The 24,290-nt window shown below is 38.9% G+C and overlaps 4 protein-coding genes and 1 non-coding gene across 7 annotated transcripts; 4 read left to right on the plus strand and 1 right to left on the minus strand.

The window, feature by feature from the left end:
- The first annotated feature begins 132 nt into the window (after positions 1 to 132).
- LOC149014192 (acidic endochitinase-like) lies at positions 133 to 1,619 on the plus strand. Its single transcript, XM_089158715.1, has one exon. It carries the CDS (start codon positions 484 to 486, stop codon positions 1,486 to 1,488), a length of 1,005 nt encoding a protein of 334 aa, XP_089014841.1. The 5' UTR covers positions 133 to 483; the 3' UTR covers positions 1,489 to 1,619.
- A 2,219-nt stretch (positions 1,620 to 3,838) lies between these two features.
- LOC149014193 (disease resistance response protein 206-like) lies at positions 3,839 to 4,694 on the plus strand. The gene has a single exon (XM_089159588.1). The coding sequence runs from the start codon at positions 3,882 to 3,884 to the stop codon at positions 4,542 to 4,544; it is 663 nt and encodes a 220-aa protein (XP_089015714.1). The 5' UTR covers positions 3,839 to 3,881; the 3' UTR covers positions 4,545 to 4,694.
- Positions 4,695 to 5,476: 782 nt separating this feature from the next.
- Positions 5,477 to 5,548, plus strand: TRNAC-GCA (transfer RNA cysteine (anticodon GCA)). The gene has a single exon. It is a non-coding gene; the product is annotated as a tRNA-Cys (tRNA).
- A 2,453-nt stretch (positions 5,549 to 8,001) lies between these two features.
- LOC149014195 (uncharacterized) lies at positions 8,002 to 14,149 on the plus strand. Of its 3 annotated transcripts, none has more exons than XM_089157873.1 (4): positions 8,002 to 8,207; positions 8,885 to 8,949; positions 9,365 to 9,449; positions 11,099 to 14,149. In XM_089157873.1, the coding sequence occupies exon 4, from the start codon at positions 11,399 to 11,401 to the stop codon at positions 13,466 to 13,468; it is 2,070 nt and encodes a 689-aa protein (XP_089013999.1). In that variant the 5' UTR covers positions 8,002 to 8,207; positions 8,885 to 8,949; positions 9,365 to 9,449; positions 11,099 to 11,398; the 3' UTR covers positions 13,469 to 14,149. The 3 variants fall into 3 exon arrangements, with proteins under 3 accessions (XP_089013999.1, XP_089014000.1, XP_089013998.1); XM_089157874.1 differs by having other exon boundaries at positions 8,885 to 8,944; XM_089157872.1 differs by lacking the exon at positions 8,885 to 8,949.
- Positions 14,150 to 15,799: 1,650 nt separating this feature from the next.
- Positions 15,800 to 24,123, minus strand: PKP-BETA1 (plastidic pyruvate kinase beta subunit 1). The gene is made up of 12 exons (XM_089157875.1): positions 23,722 to 24,123; positions 22,935 to 23,222; positions 21,824 to 21,989; positions 20,767 to 20,901; positions 20,514 to 20,624; positions 20,310 to 20,398; positions 20,153 to 20,215; positions 19,807 to 19,982; positions 18,494 to 18,596; positions 18,215 to 18,363; positions 17,488 to 17,596; positions 15,800 to 16,416 (listed from the first exon to the last, which is right to left on the minus strand). Exons 1-12 carry the CDS (start codon positions 23,950 to 23,952, stop codon positions 16,309 to 16,311), a joined length of 1,728 nt encoding a protein of 575 aa, XP_089014001.1. The 5' UTR covers positions 23,953 to 24,123; the 3' UTR covers positions 15,800 to 16,308.
- Positions 24,124 to 24,290: the final 167 nt, after the last annotated feature.

A 24,290-nucleotide genomic window follows, 5' to 3' on the forward strand; every position in this document is an offset into this window, starting at 1 on the left:
TAACTATCAGTATATGCCAAACAATATTAATGGACCTTTTGTCATGCATATACGAAAGGTATTGTAATTGGGTCTCTAAGTAGTACCATTTAATGGTCAACATTTTTTTGGCATAATATTTGTCATTTCTTGAAGATGTAGTCAAGGTGTGTATTCAACGGTAGGCAGCAGTACTACCATGCAATACCCAAGTAAGGCTTATAGCAGGAGGATGGCACAGTATGAAGACGAAGTTTACAGGGAAAAGTCATGGAAACATGGAATTAAGGGTCGGGTCTGCAACAGGGTCAAAGTCAAGCAAACTCCATTACATCTTGGAAGGTGTGCAAGCCGGGCCAGCTCCCACTGAATTCACTTTTCAAACACATTAAGAAGGCATTCCTGGACCTTCTTCCTCCTCAGCATCCCTTCTCAACTTTGTTTTTCCAACCCCAGTTCAAGTTTCTCTCTTGATTTCCTCTGCACTCTGCAGTGCTTGTTAACATGGCAAGCCGAGTAGTACTCACATTGGCCTTGCTTCTCTTCCTCAAGCTCATGTTGCTCTCTGTGGTCGGCAAGTCACTCGCTACTGTTGGAATAGCCGTTTACTGGGGCCAGAACGCAAACGAAGGCACCTTATATAGCACTTGCACATCAGGCAAGTATGCTTTCGTTAACATAGCTTTCCTGTCTGAATTCGGCAGTGGCCGGACCCCCAAGATAGACCTCGCCGGTCGCTGCGAAGCAACTTCAGGTGGCTGCACCCGCATCGGCACAGTCGTAAATATTTGCCAAAGCAAAGGCATCAAAGTTATGCTCTCAATCGGAGGTGGCGCTGGTAGTTACTCACTTTCCTCCTCTCAAGATGCCAAGAACGTCGCTGACTATCTCTGGAACGACTTCCTTGGTGGTAATTCATCGTCGAGGCCATTCGGTGCTGCTGTTTTAGATGGCATAGACTTCGATATTGAAGGTGGGTCGAATGGGTACTATGACGATTTGGCGAGGTACCTAGCTGCGTATAGAAAAAACTGGACGAAGAATTTGTACTTGACGGCGGCTCCACAATGCCCTCACCCAGATAACTGGTTGGATTCTGCTCTTAACACTGGGCTTTTCAATTATGTTTGGGTTCAATTCTACAACAATCCTTCTTGCCAGTACGGCTCTGGAAGTGTAAACAATCTTCTGAGTTCTTGGAAGACATGGACATCGTCACTGCCGGCGGCGACCAAGATACTCATGGGGCTACCGGCGGCTTCAGGGGCAGCAGGAAGTGGATTTATCCCTGCAAATGTGTTGAATTCTCAGGTGCTTCCAGTGATCAAATCTTCCTCCAACTATGGAGGTGTCATGCTGTGGGATAGGTATTATGATGGTCAGAGTGGATACAGTGATGCAATCAAGGACAATCTTCCTCCAACTACGGAGGTGTCACGCTGTGGAATAGGCTTTACGATGGTCAGAGTGGATATAGTGATGCAATCAAGGGCAATGTCTGAACATTGAACACGGTTTCTTCGCTCCAGAACCTATTTAGAATAGAATCTGGTGGCATAGCTTACGCCTGGGATGTATCTGTATGTGTTTTCCCGAGTAACTAATAAAGCTAAGAATGTTTGTGTCTCTTGTGAAATGATGTGAAGGTTTAAAAAATGATTAAGCCATGTCTTTATATATGCGTTGAATTTATGACCTCTGCTAAGAGGTATCTCAACCTGGTAGGCTTGTGATCCTTTCATTAAGAGTAATCTAGATCCCCATTCCTCTTTAAGGGTCATGCATTTCTATCTCTCATTTGTATAATAATATATATATATATATATATATATATATATATATATATATATATATATATATATATATATATATATATATCAAAGTATCTAATTGGAGCTTTGACTTCAATGCTGCGCAATTAAGTACTGTAAACGGTTGAAATCGACTAAGATTTCAATCTCGACTCTCTATTTTTCAAAGTTTGAGGAGGGTTCAAATCAAAGCCAACCATGACTAGTCTCTCTCATACAACTGTGATTGTTCTTTCTTTTGTAATCATCTTTGTTATTCCTCTACGTTGTATGAGGCAATTTTGTTTTCATGTAGTTAAAATTTAATTCTTAAATCTAATCAGATTAATTATTCAACATAAAAAAATTGGATTTAAAGAAATGGACTAGGTAAGAATCTGAAAAATGAATCTGATTCGGATTTGGTATCACAGATTAAATCGGGTGAGTAGATCCATGTCTTCAACGGTTCAGGTGGACTTCACGGTCAATAGTCAAAACGTCTAAGCAAATCTGGCCGGGAGAATGGGTTCACATTCTTTATAATTCTTATTCTTTCACGTGATAAAGGGTTAGAGGAAATTTATTAGATTCAGTTTTTAACTGGATTATAATTTTAATCTTTGGATAATTAAATGTGTTGTAATCCTAAATAGGAACTACAGGAAATTGCAGGGATGGGGGATTGTAGAGGATTGAACCCGGGAATTGAGAACCTAGTGGACCTGCGTGTTCTTCCCCATCTATGAAGTCCTTTTCAACAAGCCGGGGGCATTTACGTAATCCTGGTTCTCCCAAGGGAAATAAAATTCAATGGGTGGTTTACTCAAAACTAATTTATGGATGTGGATGGGTGTTCTTCCCCATGTGGGGGGGGGGGGGGGGAATGGGTTTTCCGATTATGTTTGGGTTCAGTTCTATAACAATCCTTACGAGTTCAGCTCAAGCAATCTTCATGATCTTCTGAGTTCTTGGAATATGTGGATATCGTCAGCCTGGGTGACCAAGATATTCTTGGGGTCACCGGCATCTTCAGAGGCAGCATCAAGCGGATTCATCCCCGCAAATGGGATGATTTCTCAGTCTCTCAGATACTTCCTGTAATTAAGAGCAGCGTTGTCAAAGATGTTACTTGTTCAGGTCTGATCATTAATCCTCAGACTCCCACGGCCGCACCAGGAGACATCTTCATCTTTGTGAATAAATCTGGATTTGGCTTGGCTGCTTAAGTAGATTTACGATATTCTTGGCTGACATCAAAGTGCACACCAGTTGTTTGGCTAATTGGGTTCTGTTGGTGACATCATCATGAACCCAGTTGAACACTTGCCAACTCTGAATAGAATGAATCTGGACTTGACCGTTTTAGTAGATTCAGAAGGTCGGTTGAGGAATTATCACTTTTTGCTTTGGGAATAATCTGTTGTAATATATTTACTATAGGAACGCGGAGAAATGATTGCAGGTCAGAAGAACATAAACTAACTTGTGTTTGAGACCTGTGAAGTGGGTTTGTTAGTGGTCCAATCAACCGGTTGGTGCAAAAAAACAAGAGCCAATTTGTGTTTTTACAGTTGTAAGGCGTGGTTTGTTTGTGGTCCAATCACTTTGGTGGCCATGTTGGTGGGTTAATTTTGGACATTTTATAGGCAAGTTTTGAGAGGGAAAATGACTTTTGATGAATCAAGTTGATTGAAAAGGATACCTGGAGGAGCATTCATTCAAGTAGTTAAGAAGTCCTCTCCAACTATAATATTGAGAAGAGAAGTTGGATAATGATATAGTAGAACTGGATAACTGGGTTTCAATATGAATCTGCTATGAAGAACCATTGCCAAGGTTTGGAATATGAGTTGAACGGTAGAGTGAAAAGACTTGAACTCGTGCCTTTTCTGGCAAAGTTTGAAATTGGGATACAGATCACCCCTACTGTTCCAAAATGATTAAAGTTAGCAGTGTAAAAGAAGCAAAACTCTAGCTTCCCATCCAACCAGTGAACCAGATATTTAAAACTAGAAACCCAGAAAGGGATTAATTAAACAAAGGCAGAGCCACACAGTGATCAGCAAAAGGATTTCTTTTAAGGTAAGTTTCAACAACCTGGATAGGTGAATGGTTCAGGTAAGATCCTTATATATTGAGAAGGTCAGAAAGCCAATTTCCTCATCAGAAACCCAGGCCTCTCTCACTCTCTCAGTAGTTACAGCAATGGAGGGTCAAAGAATGATCACTGCATTCCTCTTCCTAGTACTTCTCTTCCACTGCCCATCTTCTGCCATGCCTGGCAAGAAAATCAAGCATCACCACCCTTGCAAGAGCTTGGTACTCTATTTCCATGACATCGTTTACAATGGCAAGAACTCAAAGAATGCAACAGCAGCAATTGTGGCAGCACCAGCATGGGCTAACAAGACCATTATGGCAGGTCAGAACCATTTTGGTGACTTGGTCATATTTGATGACCCAATCACTAAAGACAATAACCTTCACTCCAAGCCAGTAGGGCGTGCCCAAGGGTTCTATCTTTATGATAAGAAAGAAATTTTTACTGCTTGGATGGGATTTTCTTTTGTTCTCAATAGTACTGATTATAAGGGTACTATAAATTTTGCTGGAGCTGATCCCCTCATGAACAAAACTAGAGATATTTCAGTTATTGGTGGTACTGGTGACTTCTTTATGACCCGTGGGATTGCGACATTGATGACTGATGCCTTCGAGGGGGAGGTTTATTTTCGCCTTCGTGTTGATATCAATTTGTACGAGTGCTGGTAACCGATTTGTGTTTTAATTGAAAGGCCAAATGCCCAGCAAAGAGATTTCTCTATTCCATTGCTGTAAGGAAAACTTTGGGATAGCTTTTGTTTTCGTTATTCTCATTGTCTGTTTTTTTTTTTCCAAAACTTTGTTAGAGTTGACATATGATCTGAATGTTACCCAAAATTGATAAATAGATCAGGAGAAACAGATATTATCGGGAGAAATGAGCCATCAAGAATATATCAACTTTCAGGAAAAACATTCAATCATTTAGAGTGCTCACATCTAAAATGAAGCCATAGTCATTATTGGGCACACTAAGGGAAGAAGCACAAGCAGAAGGAAGTCCGGACGGCCCCACCCCCAAATATCAGGAAAGATAAGTTGTGTTAGGAAAGAAGGCCCACCCCACGCCCATTGGGGTGACCCGCCTTATCCAACATTTTCCAAGCAGTTTCCCAACTCTCCTAGTGGTTTTCATTCCTCCACGCTCAAGGCTTTCACCATTCAATCATTTAGAGTGCTCACATCTAATGTATTTATTGGGTACATTTTCAAGCTTTTAAACTTGAGAACCCCTTTGCCAGGGGACAAGAAAAATTGCTGAGAAGTCACCTATTTTTCTCATTTTGATATCATATCAGTTACAATTATTACCAATATCGATCTATATGATATCAATACATCAAACCATTTAAATGAGGGTGAAAAAGGTTAATTATAGAGGGCTTGGCAAGACTGAATCAACCAACTCGACTTGAGAGGGTGACAGTGATGTTGGGCTCATTTGTATGGGCCGAAGCTGAGGCAAGCTTACAAAAAGGTAAGCTCCGTGTGGATTACAAAGTCCATAATTCTTTCAATGCTAGCTCAAAGTTTAGGAAGTGACACAACCTTTTACCACTATCTTATAAAATAATATTGTTTGAACACACAAACAAATACAAGGGTCCATAGCTCAGTGGTAGAGCATTTGACTGCAGATCAAGAGGTCACCGGTTCGAACCCGGTTGGGCCCTAATGTTTTGGCAAATTATTTTGCTTTTAATTTGATTGAATCAATACCTGAACAAAACGTCTCTCTCCCTAGATCATGAGCTGCTTATCCGTGGTCCGTGGTCTTCACTGCTTCAATTTTTCCAAAAAACAGAAAAGAAAGTATTCCAAATCTAAACAATATTATTCCTGTCATTGTGTCTACCAATATCTGTGCTGAATTGCATCATTCCACCAACGGCTGAACACTAAATAAATGAACTTTAACCCACAACCATCCAGTGAAGAAAGATCCCATATGAAAATGTCAAGCAAATCCAATGATGGACCATATATGGCTTTTAGGCCAAACAAACAAAAAGATCATCGAAAGACTTCTTTGTCTTTTTAACTTTTTTTAACGACCAAGGAGATCATAAGGATCCATCATCCATGCCCCATAGCAGCAGAGATGCTATTTGATAATTACAGAACAATGAGCTCTAACTAGATTTATCTTTCTTTTTTCTTTCAAACCAACATTTTATTTTTCCTCTCTAACCATTCTTGAGTGGCTGAGCTTGAGTTTTGAATTAGTCCAAAGAATAAAAGAAATCACAATCAGTTGTAGTTCCACATTTTTCAGCAAGGTTCTAGAGAAATATTTAAAAATTCTATAAAAAAACAAAAAAAAACCATGGATTTTAATTTATCATTAGTCTCAGAACATAGACTCATAATTTTTTATTGGAATGTATATGAATAATGGCTTCCTGTTGCTTCTTTAGTCAACACTTTATATAGTAATTAAACATATCTATCAAGAACAATAAATATGTTCTATAATTTAAGGGGAGAAGATATGTCATACGTTCAATGTTCAGAGGATCTCTCATATCATACAAATAATAATGTAGAGAACAATTTTACTTACGTGATCAATTTAATAGATTACACAAATGACAACACATACACGTACCATATACGTAAGGTTCACATATTCAAAAGAGAAAAAGAGAAAAGGTAACTCAAAAAATTCCCATTATAGGAATCTCTTTTCCCAAATGTTGTTTAAGTTTTGTTGGCGCTGTCCAGTCCACTAATATCGTTGTACTGTAAAAAAAGATTTCACACTAGGTCTTCATGGTGGAGAATGATATGCCATAGTCATCATCTATCATTTTCTCTTATTCATCTTCGCTTCTTTACTTTCCTTATCCATCCATTCAAACATTCAGAAAAAACAAAACAAACTCAACTTTCTATTTTTCAACAGAAGTGGGAAAAAGGGTTGGCAAATATTTAGAGAATGACAAGAGAGGCAAATTATATCATTTATTAAAGGACTCAATTCAACTTGTTCCATAAATTTTAGGGCTTTTGATACTGATGTAGACGAACCTAAATTGGACCGGCTACCGACTAGTTCTAAATTGGTTCGACTTGCCTCTGGTCGAACCGTCTACAAACCAAAGGAATCCTAGTCATACCTATTATTAACTCTAGTGAAAATCAGAGTAAAGACCCCGGATTGAATTACTTCACTTCACTGGAATCCAATATGGACTCATTAACTTCAATACCAATCAAACACCTCTTCTAAACATGTTAGATTACATAATTTATATAAAAAAATCACTTCGTGATCAAGGATCGACTACTATAAATACTCAGGTATACATCGACGAAAGGTATGCATTCACGAGTATCTACTTCAGGCTTTAAGAGATACATTGGGTTTCTAGCTCTCTCGGTCTTTGACGATACTCGACCAACACGATCGAATACGTTTTTGTAAGTCCGTTCAACTGGTCGAATAGGATTCTACAACAACAAATACATTGGATACATATACCATTAGGTACTAATTCCAAAATAGATGTTTTTATAGGAGTGATGGATTATTAATTTATTATTATTATTTTTTGATAATATTTAGGGAGAGATGGTGTTTGAGACTCTGTATGCGAAGCATGTGATTGATTTTAGCCGTTCATTTCGAGGGGTTGAAAATAGAAACGAACGGCAAGATCAAAATTTCGGTGCTGCGCATTTCCTGAAGTTCAACTCCTGACATCGACGTTTCTCCGTGTGTTTTTTCTGTTTGGTTTGCCGGAAAATGTAAAAAAAAATGTTTGGTTTGCCGGAAAAAGTAAAAAAAAAAACGTGTGCCAAGGTAACCGAAGATTACAAACAAATCAGAAATATCCACGTGGATTACACTACTTTTCGGCGCACCATGGACGGTGACGAGCAAACTCCCCTTCGTGGAATATCTCATGTCATGGATGACGTGGCTGTATCGCGTTTCACCAGATCGAATCGCCACGTGGTAGGCCCCGCCTACATGATCATCCATCCGTCCATCACAGGTTAAGCGGTAGTGTGCTTTGACCGTGCTCCTTATTATAAATTTCTTAAAGTTCTTTTTCGGGTAAACAATTTTCTTAAACTTCGAACGTGCGCGTTCTTTTTAACAACGCTCAGGTTCTTATTTAAACCCCCCCTTGTTGCACCTTGTTTGCTTTCTTCTCTTGTTTGCTCAGCTCATCTTAATTCTTCCCCCTTCTCTTCCTCGCTTGAGCCGGCATTTGATATTTTCTAGTTTCATTTTTTCCCTCGGCGTTCTTTTTGATTGTTCTCTCATGCATCTTCTTCGATGGATCATCTGTGAGTTCGAGCTACAGGACACGATGTTTTGAGGTATAGTTGTTCTTTCGACTGTGATTTATTCGATTTTTGCTTTATGTTAGATCTGATTTACTACTCAAGCCGGTAAAGCTTTGTTCGGAGACATTAGTTTTGTGGCGTTGATTTCTTAGGAACAATTTGCGGGTCGAATCTACAGAGAAGTTTTTCTTTTATATGTTGATGCTTAAATGCTTGATTTTGAAATTAAATTCTTATCGCGAGAGTTCCATTTTCTAGCTTCTTGTTGAATTTTCGCTGTCGATGCCATTCTTTAACTGTTTTGGCGGAGGTTGTGTATTTTGGTGGAATTTAGCTTGATTAAACCAGTCTTTCAGCCGATTTATGATTGAAGTTGATTGAAATTCTGATATCACAATATCGCGGGTCCATGCATCGATTTCTTCTGGTGTCTCTGTTTGAGATTTCTCTATCTTAATAGTTTTGACTGATTTTCCCCTTCCATTTAGTGTTTCAAAATGGGCAAATGATCGAGATTTCACCATTGATGGTTGTAACTTGTAAATAGACTTTCTGCAAAAAATTTGATTGAGATTTCACCGCTGATAGGGTTCAAGTAGACGTTCTGATGAACTTCTAGTGTTTTGGTTTGAATTAGTTCAAGAAATAAGTTGTTCCTCTGTCCGTCGTCTTGGATTTTGGTCCTGACATCTGATACTCTTAAATCCCAGGACATTGTGCTTCATGTTTGGGATGACGAGTACTCAGGCCATGACACTACAGCTCAAGAAGTTTGGTTGTCGCTCCTTTCTCCACTCCTCCCTTTCCCTCTTTTGTGAAAAGAATTCATTTTTCTAGTATATACATGCTTTCCTATTTACTTTCATCCATTGCTAACCTCCTCATTTCCTCTTTTAATCTTTAAGCTGTGGGTTCTTGTATTATATTTTTTATGCTTTTGTAGTTTACAGTGAGGAAACTAAACCGTTTCATTGGATTATTAACTCCTATAAATAATAAGTTTCTTCTAATCAATTCTACCTTTATTATCGGTGTTATGTGAATTACAGATATAACTCCACCTATTTAGTTTGTCATATAGGCTAGTTCCCTTGCTATCCTTAAATGTAAACTGTTGCACCTTTTATTTGGTCTCCTTTTTTTTTTCCATATAAATTATAGCTTTTTTCCTTTCTTTTTGAATTTTTCAGATCATTTGAGACTTAAAGCAATCTAAAGGCTCTCTGGCGTGACAATTCACTGCCTCACATCTATCAATTTGGTGTGCTGTTCCTGGTAGGTTAAACCATTTTCCTTTCTGCATCTTGGTTTTTGTTACACAGGTACTGTTGCTCCATCCATGGATGGCATTTTTAAGTTTGAGTTCTTGTGTCATTACATTTCTGCGACACTCAGTTCCTCTATGATTTTCAAGCACTGGTAGCAGCAGTTTTATTGGTTTATTGTGGCTGTTATAAACCCACTTTTCAGCAGTTACGGGGGAGGGGGTTCAGTTCCTTATCATATTACTCACTGCTGCTAACCTGAGATTCAAGTGTTTCTCATGGAGAATTAAATGTTCAGATTCTTCATCATCCTTGGAGAATCTTGTGCTGCCAATCTTGGAACTTGATCGCCATTGATTGGACAAATTGAAAGTTACTCCTAACCATTACCTTTGGCTTGTCCAGACATTATCACCTATTTCGATGGTACACATCTTCAATCTCTCCATTTTTCAATTGTGTTTCATATGCATGACAAGTTTGAAGGGTTTATCAAAGTCCCGCTACTGATTCATCTGGGCATCCTGCTGATGGAACCATTCCCTACTGGAACACTATGGATGACTGTTACTTTCCCCTTTGGTTTTCAACGATCGGTTCTATATTCTGAGAGGCTTAAAAACTGTCATTTGCTTTTTCCCTATCAAGTTTTGATGACACTCCTTGCCATTTAATTGGACAGGCTCTTTGCTTATATTGTGATCTACTTGCCTTCAACTCGGGTTGTATTGCTCTGTACCTATCTCTCCCTTTTTTAGTAGCAAGATTGTTTATATTGCCAATCTTGTAAGAAATTTATAAAATTTTTGCTATGCCATTTTTTGAGGAACACTGGAGTTACTCGTCAGTTATTGTAGTCTGAAGTGTGTTGGAAGCAACCATTTGACAAGCATTCCTGATGAGTTGACTCCCAAAAGACTGACGTTTATTCTGACTTAATTCTATGTATTAGGATTGCCATACCATGTCAATTTTGGTCTAGGTCATAATTATGGAGAAACTATTAGGTGGTATCCATATCTCTAAGTATATCTCTATTTCATTTGATTAAGCCATGAGTGGATGGCCTTTTCCCCATTGTGGTTCATGTAGCCTTCTCTTTACATGGTGAGTAGCCATATTGTGTGTTTACACCTTTGGGATGATCTCTAATGGTTATTTGTTAAGAGCGGAACTAGTAGTCAACTATCATTGCCTGATATGATACTAAAACCTCTGCCCCTCTCCATTTCCAATTCCCCCTGTGAGGAATGAAAAAGGATGAATGAAGTGGTGGATACATATATGGTAGCTATATGTGTCAAAGAGCTGTTGAGTTCGTAGTGTCATCTTTCGTTTGTTTTCTTGCTTTTCTACATCTGACTTTAAAGGTCAATACGATTGTGGATGACTTTTTGTATCCAATCATCCAATGCTTTATTCAACCGAACTCTTCACCCATGCTGATTTTCCTGACAAATATTTCCAGGCCTAGACGGTTCTGTGGAATTTTTTCTCTCACAGTGGAGATGCCTATCCTAGTCTTTATTAGGGCCATTTCCAAAATGTGTTAGATTTATTAAAAACTGATATTTGAGATCACAGTCCCGTTGCTAAACCTACTTGTGATTTTTCCACAATGCTATTTTGTTTTGTTAATTGTTTTTCTTTTTTGAACAGGATGTTCGCATTTGTAATGCTATGCTGAAACATTTGATCCTTTGTGGATGCGTCATTTCTTCTGCTGACTAAGCAAGTTCCCAACTCCTGTCCCCGAGTAAGAATTTTTTTCTCCAAAAGATGGATCGCTGTGATACCTCGGGGTTCGTAAGTGGGGGTGGGAGCTACTCTTTCAGAGAGTAGCTTAGTTTTATTCTTTGTTAGTTTAGCCCCGAAAGTCAGGCAGTCAGCTTCTCTTTTAAATTTTTTCACATCAGCATTTTGTCTGGATAAGGAAATTGTGTTTTCAGCCGGTTCCAAATGGATGCAAGGTTTCAACAGTTGGGTTTTTCTGCTAACCTTTCCTCGAATGCATTTGAGAATCTAAGGAAACTGAAAAACGTTGGAGGAATTGAAGCTGATTATACTGCAGACACTACGTTACGGCTTGATTCACCTGGCGTCACTTTCCCTTACTTTGCCTCCTCAAAAGGAACCAAGAGGAAGTGGAGCGCAATTGATGGATCCTTCAACTTTGAGGATGGCTCTTCTCTGGTTCTGGGGCTAGGTTGTTCCCCAAGTTCTTCCGAGAGCAAGGGTAGTACAGCAACTGTGTGCACAACCATGTCTTCAGCAAAAGAAAATGAGGAAGAGTCATCAATGGATATTGGCCTAGATTTTGATCTCCATCTAGGTAATGAGAAAGCACGAGGCCCAAAGAAACTAGCTGGTGCTGCTCTGAAGCTGTTGGAAATAAGACCAAAATTTGACCTTGAATTAAGTCTTTCTACTGGACCTGAATCTGATATCACCAGTGTCACTCCTAGCTCTACCCCATCTCAAAACAACTTTGAGATGCCAATGATGGCTAGCACCAGTTCATTTATGGATGAAGGATCGGCATCATCTCGTTGGAAACTGGGAAATGCCATACCTCCGTTGTATTCTGGGCATGGTGAAGAGACTAGCTTGGTTCAAAACCATTTACCCATACCCCACAAAACAGATCCAGTTCCTGTCTTTCCAGAACTTTCAACAATGATGGCAACCACTCGAAAAACAGTCACCCATAGTTCCGAGATCACTCTGCAGCAACAGCAACGTAGTTGTAGCACAAAGACCTGTCAGTTTGCAGGATGTGGAAAGGGAGCCAGAGGTGCATCTGGCCTTTGTATTGCCCATGGTGGTGGCCGGAGGTGTCAGAAATCTGGCTGTCAAAAGGGAGCTGAGGGTCGGACTGTTTACTGCAAGGCCCACGGTGGTGGCCGCCGTTGCCTATATCTTGGGTGCACAAAGAGTGCAGAAGGCCGCACTGATTATTGCATCGCCCATGGTGGTGGAAGACGGTGCAGTCATGAGGGTTGCACCCGAGCTGCAAGAGGGAGGTCTGGCTTGTGCATCCGACATGGAGGTGGCAGGCGGTGCCAGCAAGATAATTGCACAAAAAGTGCAGAAGGCTTCTCTGGTCTATGCATATCTCATGGAGGTGGACGCCGCTGCCGGTTCCCAGCATGCTCAAAAGGTGCTCAAGGGAGCACAATGTTCTGCAAGGCTCATGGTGGCGGCAAGAGGTGCTCAGTTTTAGGATGTACGAAGGGCGCAGAAGGGAGCACACCCTACTGCAAAGGCCATGGTGGAGGAAAGAGGTGTTCATTCCAAGGAGGTGGAGTTTGTCCAAAAAGTGTTCATGGAGGTACCCTTTATTGTGTTGCTCATGGAGGTGGCAAGAGATGTGCTGTACCGGAGTGCACCAAAAGTGCTAGGGGGCGGACAGATTATTGTGTTCGTCATGGTGGCGGCAAAAGATGCAAATTTGAAGGATGCAAGAAGAGTGCTCAAGGCAGCACTGACTTCTGCAAGGCGCATGGTGGAGGTAAACGGTGCTCGTGGGGCCAACCAATTTTTGAATTTGCTGGCCAAGGTGCTCTGTGTGACCGGTTTGCTAGGGGAAAGGATGGTCTTTGTGCTGCCCATAGTGCCCTAGTGCAGGACAGGCGGGTGCATGGGGTTGGAGCACGGGGACTTGCGGCTCAAGAGCCAAACCTTAGAAAGCCTGAGAAGATGAAAGAGGTTGTAACTGAAGATATGCGTGTTGATTTCACAAACATGGGCAGCAGTGGCGGGGTCTTTGCAGGCTGGAGTGGTATTGATTCAAATGGTTATGGACATCCACCAGTAGCACAGCGGTTACCACCACAGGTTTGCTTTCCTCCAGGGAAAGCAGGGCTGCCTCCAGGGAAAGTTTCACTGCCAGAAGGTAGGGTTCATGGGGGAAGTCTGATGGCAATGTTAACAAGCAGTTCAGATTCGATTCCTGCTGCTGGAAATCACGAAGTTGGTGATCCATCTGAGCCTGGGAAATATAAGATGGTTCCTGACTGGATGAAGTGAATGAATGCAAATGAAACCTGATTTGGTTTCTGACAAGGTAAGCCTGTAGTCTACTAAGTTGCTGTTCGAGATGGGAAAAGCCGAAAAGGTAACGTTTTTCTCGTTCATTGATTTCACGGAAGTGATACGTCTTACACCCTTCAGATATTAGGGAACAGTGGTTACTATTAGCTAGGTTTCTCTTCTGTAAATATACATAGTGTTATGTGCAGGTTCTTGTAAATAGTTGGTATTTATCTTCACAATTTTCCGGTCAGTATGTGTGTCATGCTTTTTAATGGGTTGTATCTATTCTGGGATTTCTTCTCTTTGTTGTCGGGCGTTTCAACTTCTCACCCTGATGGGTGTGCAACAGGCAGCACAAACCAAGGTTTTCTGGCTGCCACAAGTTGCAAACATAGTTCTTTAATCTTTTTATTTTCACTACAATGGATTATCTACGACTTTGAACTTTGAAGCCTATGTTGGTGTCATTTCTTAATCTCTTTATGACTGGACATTGCGTGGTGACAGAAGTGTATGCACTTTCCTATCAAAGGTTTTTGAGGTCCCCGGGACAATCTCTCTGCTCCATTAAAATCAACTTTTAAGTTATTCCGCACACTTGTGTGCACTAAAACATCTGTCGGTCATCATGGAAAATTGTAAGTAATAGAAAAAGAATTCAGGAAAGAATATATTATCATTTTTTAGTAGAATACGTACTTCTAGTGGTGCTTCTGGTTTTAGTCTATGAAAGGATTTGCTACATTTGCAAGCGCATGGGCACTAAAGAATCGCTGCCTCTTTGAGAATATATTCTTTTCCCAGTCGTAAAGAATTTTTTTAAGATTAAGATTGTGCTTAAACCTGGCCATGCTAATTGCATGGTTCAAGTGGTAAAGGAGAAGATGCTCGCTGTAAAAGAGAAGATGCTCCCTTTTGCTTCAATGCAACAGCTGCACCAGTAGCCAACAGTTGGAGTAAAAGCTGTACTTCCACCTTAATTCAAGCCGTTTAATTCAATGGCTCAGATGTTGAATGGGTGTATGGCTACCCATTCAACCGTTGGCTGCAGCCTGCAGGGGCAGCCGCTGCACCCAAGCAAAGCCCGAAGATGCTGGCCTGTCTTACATGATATTGACTAGGTCTCCATAGCTAATCAGTCAACCATAAGGCTTGACAGTATCCAACTGAAATCTTGATGGGGGCGGGGGTACAAAATGAAAGTTCTCTGGCAGCTTCTTCTTCTTTCTTATTTTTTCTTTTTTCTTTTTTTCTTTTTTCACTAATATAACTATCCCAAAATAAGATAAAATAATGCATCTTGAAGGAAAAATGTTTGAAATTATTACCTAATGAAGTAGTTAAACAAGAAAAGTAGAATTTTAAAGGGAACGGTAATGCAATGTGAAATGAGATGATTATTTGTATCAATAAGGGAATTGATATCTAGTCCATCCATTTCTTTGTAGATGTGTGACAAGTGTCTTAACATCATCTAAGGGTTGAGATCTATTTACAAGTTGCATTAAATTTTTTTTTTAAATTTAATCACAATTCTTTGATTCGATTTGCAAATGAACATCAACCCTTTGATGTAATGTTAAAATATATGTCATACATCTAAAAATAAATGAATGATCCAATTTCCTTATCAAAAATGAATTGGATAAAATTCCATCAAGAATATGGCTAAAGATGTCTAGGTGAATCAACATGAAAGCTCTATTTTTATAGAAAAACTTGATGGTGGAAAAATAAGGTTCAAGCTGCATTAAGAATAATAAAACTAATTTTAAGACATGACAAAGAATTATGGAAGATCTTCAAAGATATAAGTTGACTAGAAATGAAGCTCAGGAAAAACAAAAAGGAACAAGTATAAAGAATTAACAATAAGTTGGACCTTAAAGAAAGGGAAAATTTTATTTATAAAATAACCAAAACAAATGATAGAAAGAGTAGAGATCTTGACCAAGTTAGATTTATTAAAAATAGACGATGATAAAGTATTAGCATGTGACAAAGACATTAAGAAAATATGAGAAATCTATTTCTTCTAGTCTATTAAATGAACATACTTCAAGTGATTTGAATGATTATACCATTCATCGATGTACTAATTTTAAGGTGGCAAAACCACATTTAACGGAAACCTATAAATGCCCTTGTACAAAGAAGTAATACAATCCAGATCGAAAAAATTAAAAAACTAGAGATAAACCTAAGATAACTTTAAAAGAAGTAATAAGAAGAAATATACATAATTTAAGTCTTGTATTTAGTATGACTTAAAAAAGAACTGATTAGAAAACAAGAATTCCCAGAGCAGACCCCATTTAATAATTAGGACAACGCTTATCATTATTGTTGTTCTTTTAATAGTTTGTATTGATAATTGGTCTTGGGTAAGAAAGTAAGAAACCAAGATATTTTCTTAACAGAAGGTATTCACGCTTCGCAGCCGAGGCGACTTTACAAGCTTTCGGTTCAGCAGAGCACACTACAGTACGAAAGTAACTAGGTTATATGAAATTGGATAGTGTGACTTATCCCTGTCCGGTTCAATCTCATAAATCCCACGGTTGTTAAAGACGGCCCAACTACCCAACTGAACCGAAGACAAAATGAAAATCCCTAACAACCCACGGTTGTTCAAGACCTCAACTATGGATTTTTATTTGCCCTCAGGGTACTAGTACTACCCAACTAAACTGTAGACAAAATGAAATTCAGCAATCCTAGACAAAGAAAACCGCTTACGCACGTAATTAGATTTTTCTACAGAACAAGAAGCTAAAAGAATATTTCCAATTTTTTTCTAGTAACTCTTCTGTGTGGCTTCTCAATTGTTTCTTCTACACTTTCCTGACCTGAATATTGTGAGTGGATTGAGACCTCCAGATTGGCTGTCTGCCACTTTGAACTAGCGCTACCTCTTCTCCTACTTTCACCAGGCCTCTCTCCTGAACAAAAGGCAAAAATTTGCTTAGGTATCTCAAATATACGTACGAAGAAAATGATTATATCTACCAGAAACACCAACATTATACTTTGGCCCAAAAAAAAAAAAAGAAAACACCAACATTAAACACAATTATCCTCTGGGGCAAATCATGAGCAAATTACTTGGGAGCCTCTTTTTTTTTTTTTGGCAATTAATAGGCAGTAAAACAACAGATCTCCATACATAAAAGATCCAAGTCCAACGTGACAAAATTTAAGGGTATACCAACTCACCAACTGCAAGCTCAATAAATGGCAGGATTTATAGGAAAAGGATTGTAAACAATAGTGGGTTATATAGATAAAATATTTTTAAGGGTAACCAAAGAGAATTTTCCGCCAGTCAAGCAGTCATCTTATAGAAAGTCCATTATGCAGCTAAAATCCCAAGTTGGTGGGACTCAGATATTGGTGCACACACCCCTGAATGTGCATCTATAGCTCAATTGGTAAATTCTCCTGCCTGTAAACATAGCATTGAGGAACAGCATCGGATACTAGCTGACCAGTTTGTGCCAGCAAAGGGGCAATGAAAAGGTCTAACAAGGACCTAGCCTTATTCAAAAAATGAATAGTCTGACTTGTAGTTTTCCCCATGTAAAACCAAATCTTACTGAGGACAAACCAAGGGCTTGGTAAGCTCCGAACTTCAGAGAAATGCCTAAGTGTGTATGACATTGAGAAAAGAATAACCCTAACCAACCTGCAGTGGTTTGCTCTTAACTCTGACCTTATACAGCAGTCCCCAGGAAAATTGAAGTGAACAGGACAAAATCTACTTGAAATGCATGGCCCAACCAGCAAAGGTAGATAGTTTGATGGCAACCATTTGCAATTGAAAAATAACAGGTGGGTCCAGTTTCTCTCTCTGTGATCATTGATCTAGCTTAAACTGCTGGGGTCATAATCTCTATTGTGTACATAAAATGCACCCAAACCAGTTTAGGGTCGTCTGTTCCAAAGAATTAATTACTCATCTAGACCTAATTACAGCCCAGAAGCACATATATGAATAATCCCATAATAGTTACCTGCAACAATGATAAGGCACTTGCAAAGGTTTCTTCAGCATCATCCGCAAACTGCATGTATATGGGGCATACACCTTGGTACAATGCCAGTCTCTGTCTAACTCTCTCCCTGAATTTCCATCAAAACCAATGTAGTCACCAGTCAATCATTAAGAAATTCACATAACAGGTCAGTAAAAAATTCACAATATGCTTTTAAGAAATGATTCTCAGAGATATCATTGTTCCAGTCCATAAAAAGTTGTTGCAACCACAGTGAATAGTGGTGCAACTTCAATTCCTTATAGCATTAGTTCTGACTAGTTTTGTGAATGATAAATAAACATGAGATTCTCAAATTAGAATGGGAGATTAGTATATAAAAAAAAAAAAATGTAAAGAAAGAGATGCCCTCCGGTGTAGTGCCACAAGAATTCCTCTAAAGCATGACAGGGACTCATCAACCAACATTCTTCAGAAAAAGACTTCATCAGGCAAAAGATGCCCAAGATTAAAATAAGATGTTACTACCCTGTATTCAAAGAGTAGTTGCTAATATTATTAGGCACCAGGAGAAAGATAAGGATCAACAATCGTTCCACATCCATTTTACATTAGGATTGAAGACTAGACTTAGATACCAACAAGCTTGCATATGTTAGTTACTATGCAATTAAGGGTGGCAGCTTTCTATCCTTCCTCAATGATAAAATTTCTTCTCAGTTTTAATGGAGATCAGGATACTCACTCATTTGTAAATGCAAAAATAGTCCCAGAAGGTCGGTAATGGCTCAGGAGGATTGCCATGAAACCAGTTCTAGTGAAGACTACAGTTGAGGTGCCAAGGGTGTTGGACATCATGGTTGCATGAAACGCAAATGTTCCACTCATATGATTCTACAAGAAGAAGGAAAAAAAAAAAACACTTTTAAGTTGGATTTAAGCTGAAAATAAAATGATATGAGAAACTATGTGATACATATAGAAAGTTGGTTGAAACTTGAAAGCTTAGGTGGTGGTAACAAACCTTAAAAGCTTGACCAAGATATGGAGGTTGCTCAGTCTTAACTGTTGTGGCTTCAGTCCTTAGAGAGACAGTGTGCATAACTTTGACTGCCTTCAGGGGAAACCTGCATGAAAGAGAGATAAATGAATACACATATTGTGAAGGTAGAAGTATCCCCTCAGATGAAGCCATATTAATCGCTTAACCATGTTAGAAGGTAAGTTAGGCTCTTCAAGCTTAAACTTAAGCCCTGTTCTATTTGATAAATTTTATATTCTATGGAAAAGCACAAACAGTGCCAATACTTTTGAAGTAGATAGACTATTCAATTTGTCCTACTACTGAGTTGCACAAGAGAAGCAGGCAAGGTAACTCACCGCACCACGGGAGGCATTTTTATGTAGGGAATCATCTAGGGAAAAGCTCAATGTGACCATATGTATCCAAATCCGCAATTTACCGAATTAGACTACGCAATTTTTAAGTATTGTTCTGTCCAGCTGAAATCTGACATATAATCTAGGGAAATACATCTTATATAGGTGCTTTCTCTCTCTCCAAGAGGATCCAGAAGGATCATATTGCAAGTAGACCCAATCTCACAGGTGTAGGGCAGAAATGCTACCCAACTAATGCTACTCGGTCTTTCAGTTGCATTGGTTGGATCAAGGGTCAAGATCCTTTTTGGCGGCTATGTGTTCTTTGTTTGAGCCATCTCATCTGTTGAAGCAGTTCCCTACTTTCCTTGTCAGGTCATGCTACTATGGATGCAGTGCTGCTATAGTACATGCAGAGGCATACTTGTTTGGATGTTTCTTGTGCAAGGTATCAATTATCAAGTGGAGCTGAACAGCTTGCTATATATTTGCAATGTGCATGGATGGCTGTGGATACTCTGATAGGATTGTTCTGCTCAACAATAAGCATATCTTAAAGGTTCACTTTTCCTTCTATCAAAGTGTGAAAAGCTTTAAATCCTCCTTTCAGCAGAGCATGATGGCTACTTTACTGTAATAAAGCATAGGTCAAATACTGCAGGCTAGGGGGAGGGGGGTGGGGTGCTCTCATGCATCAAGGTTACAAACAATCTCCAATCTGGATATTGAAGTCAGGCTCTTTGGTCTTGGTCTGGCTAGAGTTTCCTTCAAGGATTGCGTCCAAGTAAGCTAAAAATCTGACTCTGGCCGTTATAAGTCAGGTTTCTGGTCGGGCTGGCCATCTGTCTGACCTTGCTCCTGAAGTTCCATATTTACCACCACCTTACTTTCGACACCAACAGTCAGGCCCACACAAATTAACATGTTAGAAAAGGAACCTGAAAAAAAAAATCTTACTTTCCATGAGCTGTTTCTCCAGAGAGCATGACTGCATCAGCACCTTCACGAACTGCAATGGCAATGTCTGACACCTCTGCTCGTGTTGGTGTAGGATGAACGATCATACTTTCAAGCATATTTGTTGCCACAATAACAGCTTTTCCCATGCTACGGCACATCCTTATAATCTCTTCCTACAAAAGAGAGCAATAATAAATTGAATGATTGAACTATCAATGTAACAAGTTCAGTGGGCTTACAAAACCAAAGTAAACAATCAATCAGTGTTCAAGCAATAAGAGGTTCTTCCAGGTTATGTTTTCTCTGTAGGCAGTCTAGCTTCTATTAGACATAAGAAAACTACCTGTAGCAGTGGAACCTCCTCAATAGGGAGTTCGGCTCCAAGATCTCCACGAGCAACCATAGCCTACACATGAGATGTGTCAAATCATTGTAAATAATTCAATCTACAGAAATGCACCCATAATTTGAGAACTGGAATGCAAAGATTAAGTGATCACCCCATCAGATGCAGTGATAATCGAATGTAGATTTGGTATAGAGTCAGCACTTTCAATTTTGACAATGACGTGTATGTCTGCATTACAGCCTGCAACAAGAAGGAACAAATGACATCGATGATACATGAATTATAAAAACCAGCCAAATGATATAGTCTACTATCAAATGCATGTATCTTATTAGCTTCTGTTCTCTTTATTTACTTCGCAGATAATTCTTCAATTCATGGACCACTTTTGCATCCTTTACAAATGAAACGGCATAAAAATCCACTTTATTGTCCACTCCAAATTTAATATCTTCCCAGTCTTTTTCTGCATAAACAAAGTAAAAAGTTTTCTCAGATTTTGAAAACAATAGACAGTGAAAGCCATTTGATAAAGAAAGAAGAGCAATCAATAGGAAAGTAATAATAATAAGTATCAGGAAAAAAACAAAAAAGCTTCTTTAATATACCAGTGATGGATGGTAGTGTAGCACTTTTTCCCCGAACATTCAAATGTCGTCTAGACTTGAGCTCTCCGCCATCAACAACTTCGCATTTTACTGAATCCTCAGTCTTTGACTTAACCAGGAATGACATCATTCCTCCTGTAGAAACAAGTCCAGTATCACTAGTTTCAAATCATCGGTGTGTGAAACACATTGAATATCTCTTTGATAATTAAAAAGTTTATACATTTGTTTCTTAACTTTTTATAAAGTTTGAGAGACTGTTTTAGGAAAGAAGACACTTGGGCAACATCACAAGTAGTGCGTACATGTGCGCATTGTGATGCCGTGTTGTATGAAAAACAGGGGATATAGCAAAACTTACACACGTTTTCAGAATTAGAAACCAGCATAAATAAAAGGTATTTTCATATTGATACCCTTAGAGGTAGTGTCAAATAATTTGTAACCCCACTTCCCCCCCCCCCCCCTTCTCAATTTGACAATGTTTTCAGCTAGTTTAGAACCAGGCAGTTTACATGTATACAATAAATTATCCATTGAAAATGACAGTGGTCAGTCACTTTCTAATGATTTTGTAAAACCCTCTTTTGTCCTTGAATTAAGGAACCTCTGAGAATAAGACAAGGAATGGTGTCTTCTTGCAGATAATTACCATAATAATCTTGAGATTCATTATTTCCTTTCTACATTTCGAATATATTTCACTACTTTTAAGGATGTGAGGAAATTCACCACAAAGTTTAAAGCAGAACCATAATTTCCAGTGTGAGGTGCAGTTGTTCATATCTGAACAAACTTTACAGTATATGGAATAACCCTGTCATTATAAAAATGAATAGCAACATAGAGAAAAGGTTGTCTAGGAATTTTTTTTTTGGATGAATAGTTATCTAGGATTTTAAATCAGAAAAAAGCTAGGAAATTATCACCTTGACTTGGTTTAAATTGAAAATTGAAGAAAAGGGGGCGGGGGAGAAAAACATTTATTGGCTTAGTCTCTCCAGAGTGGAGCATAAAAACATATAAAAAGAACATAATAAGGTTGATCCAGACATACCATCAACAAGTAGCATATCACCAACTTCTACATCATTAACAAAATCATCATAATTTACACTGACACATGCCTCTGTGCCAACCCCTCTTCTAATGGTGAAAGAGAATTCCTGGCCAGGGGCTAATGTAATTGGCTGTGGTAAGTCACCACTTCTAACTTCAGGACCCTGTAAGAAAAGAACAGTCAGAAAAGAAGTACATGAATAAATAAATTATATTTTCATTTACACCATGATTTTACAAAAAATTGATTGACTGTAAGTCACCCACCCACCCAAAAAAGAAACGAAAGAAAATAAATAAATAGAAGCAACCCCGGATAATAAGCCAAATTTGATTCATGACCTTTGCAGCTGTCTTAAGAAGGCTGACTTGAGTCAGTTATATTTCAAACAAAAGAAGGATGGAGTTGAATATTCCACTGCCCGAACCAGAACCATTTTTAGGGGAACTAATGCCTGTTATAGACTTGCAAAGCAAGTGATCCATGACTAGACAGGCCATGCCTTGAAGATTACTGGGGTGGAAAGATACACAAGTTGCATGATGCAAAACATCAAATTTAGCAAGTCCATCATGGTAGTACAGATAAAAATGAAAACTGCTGTTGCACTTTAAACAGTAAACCGATGCTTTAACCAAAATTAGTGAAAAATAAACTGAAAACTTACTTTCAATCTGTTTTTCCTTTTAGGACACAAACTTCTTTATACACAAGTAAAATTCTATCATTTCACATATCTACTACAAGAAACATGTCAGAAACAATGGCTACTATTTAGAATGACGTAATGGTAGTCACTTTCAAATTCTTTTGAAACTACTTCTTCCACCTTACAACTTCTCCATTCCACACTTTGATTACAACATGATCTCACCCTTTTCAACAGATGACTTGTATGGATATCCTCCATCAGATGTATGATACAAACATCTTCATGTTAGCAACTATATTCATGCAATGCAGATGTCAACTCAAAGAAAAAAGAATAAAGTCTTCACGTTTGTGAATAGCTTCTTGTTATCTAAACCTTGCCAATGGTAAGAAGACATAAAATAAGGAAACATTTGCCTCACAATTCTGAACAGGGTGAGAGGGAGGAGAAACCTGCCTTCGTGTCAAGCATAATCGCAATTACATTATCTTTGGACTGAGCATTATATTCTTTAACCAAGTCAATAACTTTCTGATGAGAAGCATGGTCCCCATGAGACATATTCATCCGAGCAACGTTCATACCGGCCTCAGCTAATTTCCATATCATTTCACGTGTGTTGGTAGAAGGTCCAATTGTGCAAACAATTTTTGTCTTCCGCCTCACTGCAGGCTTTGACCACATTCCTACTGACACATCCCCATTATTCTGAATGTCCTGGAGGTGCTGCAATTCACCCACTCTCTGTTCAAAAGTCAATACCAGCAACAAATGAATATTATGAACACTGTAACGTCCTTTGGACATGATCATCAGTAATCTAAGATGTTCTATCAGCTCCACAATTCATATAAAATATTATTCACTTCTGGAAACATTGTCAATGTCAGTGCAAAAGCAGTAGAGTTGCCCTAGGACTTAATAAGCATCACATTTTCCAGGTGAAGCTACATTACGCTTTATAATTACTTACAATTAAGTTGACTAGATTCAGATTTAAGATAGAATAATTCAGATTACGAATGAGCAAGATCCAAAGGAGAACAAAAAAAAAGCCGAATAGCAAAAAACCACTGCAGAATTTGTGTCCGCTTCAGTGAACGTGATCGTTAAGAGACGGATCCAACGGAGCTGAGACTACCCATGATCTAAAGAGAAGAAAGGGCAAAAGACAAACCAGAACAAGTCTAGACGAGGAAATAGACTAAAACAACAGTTTTCATTTCAGTAACGAAATTATGACCTTTGGTACGTCTCGTGGCGAAACCGGAAGAACTTCTGTCTCAACTCCTCCAGATCTCTTCGCCACAACGGGGATGCAGCGAGCGACTCGGTCAATCTTGTGTTCTAATCCAGCAAAATGTTTCGCCGGGAAACTGAAATGCATGAGTTTCTCGAGCGGATTTCTTTTCAATTCAAAACCAGTGTGCACAAAGGAGCCATTCACGGATCGAGTAGCTACAACTTGCGCCATCGCAGGAAAACTTGTCCAGGGAAGAGATGAGGTGATGATAAATGAAGTATCAAATTCGAACAAAGTTCAGCTTCTGTGTCTCGAGCTCGCTATGGGGAAATCGCCGCCAACTGTAACAGAATTTAAGACCAGAACCCAAAACTTTGTTAACATCGAAAAAGGTGATGGCTTATACGCGGTATATATAGCCCGGGTAATCGAAACGTTAGGCTCCTTTTTTCCCTTTTCGGTAGAATTCGAAATGGTAAGCCTTTATTTCAAATCAAAGTGCTAAAAAACCCGAAAATAAATGTGATGGGCTGACCAATGACAGCTTAAGGAATGGTATCTTATCAATA

The sequence above is a fragment of the Hakea prostrata genome, chromosome 6 (assembly GCF_041222555.1).
Source record: "Hakea prostrata isolate BN-2017 chromosome 6, UWA_Hpros_2, whole genome shotgun sequence".
Lineage (NCBI taxonomy): Eukaryota > Viridiplantae > Streptophyta > Magnoliopsida > Proteales > Proteaceae > Hakea > Hakea prostrata.